The sequence below is a fragment of the Penaeus vannamei genome, chromosome 38 (genome assembly GCF_042767895.1).
Source record: "Penaeus vannamei isolate JL-2024 chromosome 38, ASM4276789v1, whole genome shotgun sequence".
Taxonomy (NCBI): Eukaryota; Metazoa; Arthropoda; class Malacostraca; order Decapoda; family Penaeidae; genus Penaeus; species Penaeus vannamei.
Genome location: NC_091586.1, coordinates 22,505,361 through 22,515,360, shown reverse-complemented (window position 1 = coordinate 22,515,360; position 10,000 = coordinate 22,505,361). Strand labels below are relative to the sequence as shown.

Genomic DNA, 10,000 nt, shown 5'->3' with positions numbered 1-10,000 from the left:
TTATTAGGAAAAAGGCAATCTCAGTATTTTATTATTAGTCTAGATTTATATCATACTTCTTAGACAACACAACAAAAACAGAAGTCATACACAGCAAATCAAGTCTCACAAACTTCAAAGCTGCTTGCAAGCTGATGTATGAAGGAGACAATACGACTCCACTTCTTACAAAAATGACGGCAATAATGCTGGCTAATTTTGGTGAGCAAGTCCTACCAAGACAGCTTGCTTACATCAGATAAGGAGGCCTCTTTAGTCCTGACAGATTATTTTTTTGTGATACTTTCTTTACTTTCATGTTGTTCTATCATGTATTTACTATGAAAATCTTAAACGTGTGAAGAAATGTAATATGTTTTCTAGATTGCAATCTACAAAAGCACATCTTGGTAGGGTAATTTTTTGTCAAAATTTGCCACATGCTGTCTATTTGGAATGCCATAAATCCAAAATCAACAGCTTGCCCCTAATGAAAAAAGTTAGCAGGACGGACACTATTCCTGTTCAAAACTGTTCTTATAACAAGAGAAATTACATCCAAGATCACGCCATTCTAAAAAAACACAAAGCAATCAGCCAGCCAGGGTAGAAGAAAACAAAATCACAGTCTGTCTGTTGGCTTCAGCGTCAAGAGGCCACGAATTCTCCGCCAGGCCAAAACAGCCAGACAAGTTAGCCAAAAGACACTCCAACTACAACATTCTAATTCCCACTCACCACATGGGCCTTCGCAGCGTGCCTCAGTTTGAAGTTGTACTTCCAGGCACAAACAAAAAAATATTTACAGCATATGTACACTCACTTCGGTTTGGAATTATCAAAACTTACGAATAAATGAGCCTGATTGTAATTCTAATGATAAAGTATCTAAATGAAGACTAAATTAAGCATTTAAATTTTAAATCAAATGTGAATTGCAGTGCAGATTCCAGAGGAAGTGAATAAACCTTCTCAAATAAATCAGGAAATATAAATTCTAAATAAATTCTTTGGAATTTAAGAAGCAGAAATAAGCATAACTCAGAAAGACATTGTTTTCAATCAACATTAGAACATCCTTAAAAGATTATCAATTTCATTATCTGTGCTTTCCATGACTTTAAACTAATGAAAAGTAAATTATCCTACAATAATCACTGAAAGTGCATATATAAGGATGGTTGAAAATGTGCAAGTCTAAAATCTTCAGAAACCATTGTCTTTCATGTAGCTTGCTGCTCTGATGTTAATTTGGAGCCGAAATAAGGTGAATTGAAGCTGTTGGTTTAATGTGTAAATCAATGCATGCTCTAAACCAATAAAAAATGAATTAATAATCAAAGCATAACTGCTTTCTCTCTCTTTCACACACCCAAACATACACATACACATACACATACAAAAACACACACACACACACACACACACACACACACACACACACACACACACACACACACACACACACACACACACACACACACACACACACACACACACGCATATATTCTCTCTCTCGTTCTCTCTCTCTCTCTCTCTCTCTCTCTCTCTCTCTCTCTCTCTCTCTCTCTCTCTCTCTCTCTCTCTCTCTCTCTCTCTCTCTCTCTCTCTCTCTCTCTCTGTCTCTCTCTCTCTCTCTCTCTCTCTCTCTCTCCCTCTCTCTCTAATACACATACATACACACACACACACACAGCACACACACACACACACACACACACACACACACACACACACACACACACACACACACACACACACACACACACACACACACAGACGCACACACACACATACTTTCTCTCTCTCTCTCTCTCTCACTCTCTCTCTCTCTCTCTCTCTCTCTCTCTCTCTCTCTCTCTCTCTCTCTCTCTCTCTCTCTCTCTCTCTCTCTCTCTCTCTCTCTCTCTCTCTCTCTCTCTCTCTCTCTCTCTCTCTCTCTCTCTAATACACACACATACACACACACACACACACAGACACACACACACACACACACACACACACACACACACACACACACACACACACACACACGCACACACACACACACACACACCCACACACACACACACACACACACACACACACACACACACACACACACACACCACGCACACGCACACGCACACGCACACGCACACACACACGCACACACACACACACACACACACACATGCACACGCGCACACACACATATATACACACAATATAACACATAAAACTCTATAATACCCAAGGTAACACAACACAACATACACACTAACACAACACAACATACAAACACATAACAAATATGCACACTACACACACACATCTACATCTTTCATTTATAAATCATCATATAATTGAGAGTAAGTGACAATGGAAGACATTCAAAATCTAGCAATGCTTACAGTGTAAAATCATAACCCAAACACTAAATACCAAACTCAAAATCACAAAAAAAATCAATAATATACAAATGTTTAATAACCACTATAAAAGAGAAAACGAAAAAAAATCAAACTTCCTCTATTCATATCTTTTAAAGTAAAGTAATAACTAATAAAACAACACTAACCTGCTCTCCTTCTATAAACTCAAAGCTATTAATGATCTGGAAGTCGCCAAACATCCGTGAACAAACCCCATGTCGGGCGTTCGGGTGGACATGCTTTTTCGCAACGATGTACATCCGCCTAAGAGCCTCTGGGATCAGGACTTCTACATCAAATACCAGCTGTTGAGGAATATCTTGATTTTCTTTATGAATTTTTTAGACAGATACTAATTGTTATCATAATCTACCAAAGGTAAAGTAGGGTTGATATACTAATATGTAGAAAATTCATGCTGAACAAGGTGAAATCATACCAACAATGGGAAGAGAGGGCCAGTACGATTATAATGAGGGCTTTCCAAGATATTGCACAACAGTGAGCATTCACCTTAATATTATCATTAGTATTATTATCATCACTATCATTCTTATTATCATCATTATCATTTTTAATGTTATTATTATCATTACCATTATTATTACTATTTTCACTACTAATATTACTATTGATATTAGTATGATTATCATTATCATTTTCATTATCATCATTATTATCATCAATCTAATCCTTGCTTTCACTATCACTGTCAGTCTTCAGGTATCATAGCTATTATCATTAATTAAAATATCTTCATTTTTTTCCATAATCAAAGAAGATTATGGAATACAACTCTGAATTCCTGATTTCTCAGTGATCCCTTAAATTCTGATAAAAATAAATTATCACATTTTCCTTCACAAAACTGAGTCATTAATAAAAAGCTCAATAATAAATGAAAAATATAAATGACTATCTAATTCACAATCACTTATAGATATCTATATTCACTTAGTTAAGAGTTACAGCTTTTTCCTTTTAGTAAAAGTGATAGAATTTCATAAAAGCAAAAATCAGAATTCTTAAAACTTAAGTACATATAAAAACCCATCTCATTTTCAATTCCTTAATCATAATAAACAAAACCACATAAATGAACTTACCTGAGTCTGCATAGCAAGTCTTTTCAGAATAGCTTGATCTTGTACAGCCTTAATATCATCGACAGCAAGACCAACCAAGAGATTCATGATGATAATTGACAGCAGGATGAGCAAACACACAAATAGGATGTATGTGATTTCTGGATACTGTTTGAGAAAAATAAAATAACATATAATGGCTATGCAAAGCTGTCATTCGATACCAATGTTTTTAAAGTAAAAGTAAATTTCTTCTTAATCAAGGTAGTATCATAGGTTGTTACCTCCTCTTAGTAACAAAAGAACATAATACAAATTTCTATGTACTATCATTCCCTTGATTTCAGCTTTAAAAACTTTTTACCTGAAGATGAATAAAAAAACAAATATTCTCTGGACAATTATATACCAGGGCACATAAGTAACATGAAGTATAAGCACAGCATTCAGTATCAGCATCAGAATCATTATTCAATTAAAAAGAAATAATTATGTTAATTCCCCTATTCTTTCCATTAGCTCACCTCAAGTTCATTGTCATGGAAAATGCTATCAAATTCAAATTCTCCAATCATCATAACCGTAGTCTTGATAAGTGAATCTCCGGGTGAGGCAAAGGATTTCTGATCTTTTAATACCTGCAAGAAAGACATTTACAAATACACCAAGAATTCTTCTGATTAGCTGAAATAATAGACAAAATGATAATAATTATATCATTCATCAAGGTAAATGAGAATCAACAGAATATGTATAGAAATCCTTACAAAAAAAAAAAAAAAAAAAAAAAAATCCATAGAATAATAAATTTCCTTACAGTGAAGAAACTGAGTGCAAATGCAACAATGAATAAGAAGAAGACAAGAGAGAACTTGAGGAACGTCGCGAAAACATCAGTAAACATGACAACGAAGATGCCAAGGAAGGGGAGTTTTCGGATGAAGAGGAGCAGGTTCATCCAGCCAAGGAAAAGAGATGCCGCTCCAACCTGCCACTGCCAGTCCTATGAGGAGAAAAAAATAAGAATAAAACTGGGCACAAAATCTAATATCAAATAATATGTATGATAATATAAACGGTTGGATAATTATTACCTTTCTCTTTTCTGTTGAACATGGTCAACATGAATACTCATGGAACAGATAAAATTTAAGTAATGTATACAACCATATATATATGAATTTGATGAAAACTTGAAAAACATATTTTTGAACAATGAAACTACCATGTAAACTAAAAGAAAATATCATTTTCTACATTTGCAATTTTAAAGGCAATGCCTCAGCAATGAAATCAATTACAACTATGAGAAAAATTTCCTCCTTACCTGTCTCACTGCACAGTCAGTGAAGTCCCACACGACGAGCACAGCAGTGACATAACAGCACCATTCCAATAAGTTCTCCAGTCCCAAGTAGTTCAATCGAGCCTGAGTTTGTACAGAACATAATGTTATCTAACTAGAAAAAAATATACATATATGCTTTTCCAATTCTAAATAGACCATCAACATAATCAACATACTGAGATTTATATTGTTAATTTTTGTTTCATGCCTTTTTTTTCTAGAGTAGTAAGCCAATTAAAGTTTCATAGTGTGTTTTGAGTAGGAACATCATCGTATCCCATTAAGTTTTCACAGAAGAGGTACAAAGTTTTCATTAAGCTACACTTGACACCTATGAATGATATATATGCAAAATTTAAAACATTTAGTAAAGATATATTTGTCTAAAGTGTGTAGCGAGGGTGACAGCTGTGAAGGACGTAGTCATTCTTAAACATTTATATACATACATTTATGAAATTATCAAGTGCTTATTAATCACATTTACTATTTAATCATTCTCTTGCAACATCAATATATACATAAATTATGTGCATAATAATCTTCATACTTTTCTTTCTTTGGATAACAGCTCCATATGATGTCTAAAATGACATGTAATGATAGTATATATACAGATAACAATTAAGAGAAAATGTGGAGAATAATGCTAAATAACACATATCAAAAATGATGAAAATGTGAAGACCTACATGGACGTGACTGCTTGCATACATGTGCTATTCCGGACATCATAAACATTCAATATATAGTTAAGACAATTTGCATCATAGTCCATAGACTTCCTGTATGCATCCTACTGACATTAAGAGAGAATTTTGATGTCAGATTCAATATTCAGAAAGTGCAAGTCGAAGCCCCTAGACATCTGTGTGAAGTGACAGACATTGAGTGATGGTAACATTACAAATTTTGTGTGTGTTTGTAACAATTTTGTTTTCCTTACCCGGACAGTACTAAAACATCCCTGGAACAATAGGTATCATAAAGTAACTTTCATATCATAATATCTAATAAAATGTTAAACATGCCTTGATACATTTAACTGATAAGTTTGATGGATTACAGTTTAGGTGTATATAACCTATATCATCATATATCATAATGCTAAATAAATACAGTTTATGGCCTTAATAATGAGTTTACAAACTAATTCATTAACTACAAAGTGAAGGAATATTTTTGACATTTCTTTCTGAGAGACAGAGACAGAGACAGAGACAGAGACAGAGACAGAGAGAGATAGAGAGAGAGAGAGAGAGAGAGGGAGAGAGAGAGGGAGAGAGAGAGAGAGAGAGAGAGAGAGAGAGAGAGAGAGAGAGAGAGAGAGAGAGAGAGAAGGGGAAGATAGAGGAAGATAGAGGATGAGAGAAGAAGAGAGAGGAAGAGAGAGGAAGAGAGAGGAAGAGAGGGGAAGAAAGGGGGAAGAGAGAGGAAGAGAGGGAGAGAAGAGGATGTGTGTATGTGTGTGTGTGTGTGTGTGTGTGTGTGTGTGTGTGTGTGTGTGTGTGTGTGTGTGTGTGTGTGTGTGTGTGTGTGTGTGTGTGTGTGTGTGTGTGTGTGTGTGTGTGTGTGTGTGTGTGTGTGTGTGGACAAAATGAATTAAATAATATACAGACATAGATATATATATATATATATATATATATATATATATATATATATATATATATATATATATATATATATATATATATATATATATATAAAATATATATATATATATATATATATATTTATATATATATATATATATATATATATATATATATAAATATATATATAATATATTACTCAAGATTAATCTATCTAAACATTTCTCATATTCTTAGAAACAGGAGGACAGCCATATCAAAAAATAAGAATAGACACAGACACAGACACATACAAACACGCACACACGCACGCACGCACACACACACACACTTATAAAACATGGTACTATCATAATTGTTCTACTTCTTACCTGGTAAAACTGGAACATCTCTCGCATTATGTTTATTACCGCCATTATAAGGATCACCCATTTTCCAGATAACACAAATATACTTCGGTTCATGTCGACGTCATTTTCAATATCCTGTGTGAATTAGGAATAGAAATATGAAGTCTTTATAGAACTCATGTAGACTATTATCAATACATTCTGAATTAACATATAATGAAATCCTATTTGTATTTCCTCATGTAATACAAAAACTGATATTAATTAGATGACACTCACCTCACAACTATCTTTTTCCCTTATTTCCCTAAGCATCACACTGTCAACCTTACTCGAGTTCAGCTGGCTAGCAACCCATGTCCAGTTCCTGAGAAAAATATTAAGTATCATATATATTCCAAAAAAAAATTATTCTGAATAAAGTGATAGACCATATATGCAAATTAATCAAATACTACACGTAACCTGCATAATTTTCTTGAGGAAAATCATGTTTCTAAAAATGTAAGCATTTCAATGATTTCCTCTGTGTAAAGGTTAATCTGACACTCAAATATGAGTTCAGAATTCATATATGATTACAAACTATGGAATAACAAACCTGGCCGTCAAGATATATCCAGTGAGGAAAGTGAGGAATACCAAGTAGAACAAGAGAGCAGAGTAATAGACGACCCTGTAAAATAGAGACTGTGAGATGCTAGCTGATCTTTCCCTGAGCACCCAAGATAACATTATCTTTTAGTAGAATAAAAGCATTAATTTATGCAGTGTCACAAAAATCCTGTAAAAAATTAAGGGTAATTTATCAACTTTATGTAAACACAGTTTTATCCCATGGACATTTGCCATTTTTTAATTCATCACTTCAAGTAATTTGCTTTTACTAAAAATATCTAGAACTTGAATAACACGTACCTCCCATAGCTCATCCACTTATGCTTAACCAGCGTGATGGACACAGGATGGGAGAGGAGATTAAGACGTTTGTACTTCACCATCAACATGAGAGGGTGATTTTCTTTGAGTTCACGAGCCTCACCGGTGTATGGTTCAGCCTCTTCAAGGAGTACCCCATCCTCATCGAATGGGGATTCCAAGGAGACCGATGAGGCAATGGAGGTGACATCATTGTAAGGTAGTGTGTACGAGTCATCTATAAGTTCAAAGTTGAAACTGACTTCGAAGTCCTTGTCATCTGATTCCAGGCCATTGGTTGATGTACACCTGGAGGAGTTATATACAAAATAAACAGACATGTAGATAAATATGTTTGTAGGTATATATACTGTATACATCTATGTGCAGGTGAATGAGGGGAGGGGATTATTGGTGTGTGTAGGTGTAAATTTGCGTGTGTATGCGAGTCTGTATGTGTATGTGTATGAGCGTGTAGGTGTAGATGTTTGTGTGTGTGTGTGTGTGTGTGTGTGTGTGTGTGTGTGTGTGTGTGTGTGTGTGTGTGTGTGTGTGTGTGTGTGTGTGTGTGTGTGTGTGTGTGTGTGAGTGTGTGTGTGTGAGTGTGTGTGTGAGTGTGTGTGTGTGTGTGTGTGTGTGTGTGTGTGTGTGTGTGTGTGTGTGTGTGTGTGTGTGTGTGTGTGTGTGTGTGTGTGTGTGTGTGTGTGTGTGTGTGTGTGTGTGTGTGTGTGTGCGTGTGTGTGTCTTTACTTATACATATACATTAAATACATATACATCTGCATTAGAGATCTTACTTATCCAGTACAGCTTCAGCAACATCGGGAAATTTCCTAATCAGCATTCTCATTGGAGTTATTCGTCGGTTCTTCTTATCCAAACGCACATTCCTCATTCCAGTCTCCCATTCCGATGACTTAATAATGGCCATGCAGACATCCCTGTGAAAGAAAATCATATCACTGTAGTGTAGTGTAATTTGGGAAAGCACATAACATGAGGTATTTTGCCCTGAATTTTATTTCGGCCAATGGAATCTAAACTAACTAGAGTTCATTATAAATATGTATATTAAAAACTGAAAGAAAATAAATATACAAAACTGGAAATATACTCTTTACCTCCTTCCTGCAGCTATAGCCTGCTCTAAGGCATTTCTCCCGTTTGAATCACACGCAGAGAGCGAAGCCCCTCTTTCCAGCAATAATTTTGTTACTGCTACATGCCCTTCTCTTGCTGCAAGCTGGAGAGGGGTCGTTTTTGTCTGGAAAAGAAAAGGATGTGCATGAAATGAAAATAAATATTTCATTCTGGGAACTATTACAGGCTGAACTGTGCAAGTACAAACATCACCTATATTTTTTCTCACACTCAAGTTTTCTTGTGAACTCAAACTTGAATAAAATGCTACATACCTTATCTAAGGGATCCAGTGGTGCATCATAGTCCAACAGCAAGTGGACGCAGTAAACATGTCCCTTGGCAGATGCACAATCAAGAGGCGTCCAGAGCGATGTGTTTCTTGCCTCAACCTCTGCACCGTGCTCTAACAGCACCTTTACGACTTCAGGATGACCTTCAAGACATGCTAAATGAAGTGCTGTGTTGGACTCCTCATTTTCATCAGGTATAAGGAGTTTATGTCGCCGTACGAGTTCTCGGACTACCCTGAGGATTTTAACATTTTGGTTAGAACAGATGTTGGTGGGCTTTGTCATACAGACATACCGTGGACTGGGTATTGTATTTTCAGTTCAAGGAATTTGAAGTCTTTCTTTTTATCAACTGTTTTTGTCCTTTTTTTTTTTTCCAAACTAACTTGTATGGTTATGTATGTAAGGATAAATACAAACACATAAATAAATGCATGTAACACTGACACCTACTCATTCATACACATGCACACACACACACACATTCACTACAATGCACGTACTTGGTTTGGCCATTCTCAGCTGCCACATGAAGTGCTGTCTCCCCATCCTCATTCTTATTATCAATCTGAGAACCAGCATCAATGAGCATCCTAATTATAGCAACATGGCCCGATTTAGCTGCCTTGTGTAGCGGAGAATCATCAAACCTGTCACTAACATCTATGAGGTCTTCACTTTCAGCTGCAGGCAGTAAAACCTGTAATCATTTGGAATAAATGCTGATTAAATCTATTTATATACTCTATATAAACATATGTATAAACCAAGATCAAAATATAAATCAAATCAAAGAAAAAATCACACCTTAAGAGCTTCCTCAAAGCCTTGATCGGCACACCAAAATATAGCCGTCCTGTCATCTTTGTCAAGGG

At 35.5% G+C, this 10,000-nt stretch overlaps 1 protein-coding gene across 4 annotated transcripts in view; it reads right to left on the bottom strand.

Moving 5' to 3' along the window:
* LOC113816457 (transient receptor potential cation channel subfamily A member 1 homolog) overlaps nucleotides 1-10,000 on the bottom strand; it is an 89,524-nt gene that overhangs the window by 8,646 nt on the left and 70,878 nt on the right. For all 4 annotated transcript variants that reach the window (XM_070116279.1, XM_070116278.1, XM_070116277.1 and 1 more), the window contains exons 11-24: nucleotides 9,933-10,000; nucleotides 9,629-9,825; nucleotides 9,108-9,360; nucleotides 8,814-8,956; nucleotides 8,490-8,633; nucleotides 7,693-8,001; nucleotides 7,376-7,450; nucleotides 7,054-7,141; nucleotides 6,796-6,909; nucleotides 4,809-4,910; nucleotides 4,299-4,484; nucleotides 4,006-4,119; nucleotides 3,503-3,649; nucleotides 2,543-2,701 (exon numbers count right to left, since the gene is read on the bottom strand). The exon at nucleotides 9,933-10,000 is cut by the window's right edge and continues 89 nt beyond it. In XM_070116279.1, the coding sequence (XP_069972380.1) occupies nucleotides 2,543-2,701; nucleotides 3,503-3,649; nucleotides 4,006-4,119; nucleotides 4,299-4,484; nucleotides 4,809-4,910; nucleotides 6,796-6,909; nucleotides 7,054-7,141; nucleotides 7,376-7,450; nucleotides 7,693-8,001; nucleotides 8,490-8,633; nucleotides 8,814-8,956; nucleotides 9,108-9,360; nucleotides 9,629-9,825; nucleotides 9,933-10,000 (2,099 nt within the window). The remainder of the gene's footprint in view (nucleotides 1-2,542; nucleotides 2,702-3,502; nucleotides 3,650-4,005; nucleotides 4,120-4,298; nucleotides 4,485-4,808; nucleotides 4,911-6,795; nucleotides 6,910-7,053; nucleotides 7,142-7,375; nucleotides 7,451-7,692; nucleotides 8,002-8,489; nucleotides 8,634-8,813; nucleotides 8,957-9,107; nucleotides 9,361-9,628; nucleotides 9,826-9,932) is intronic.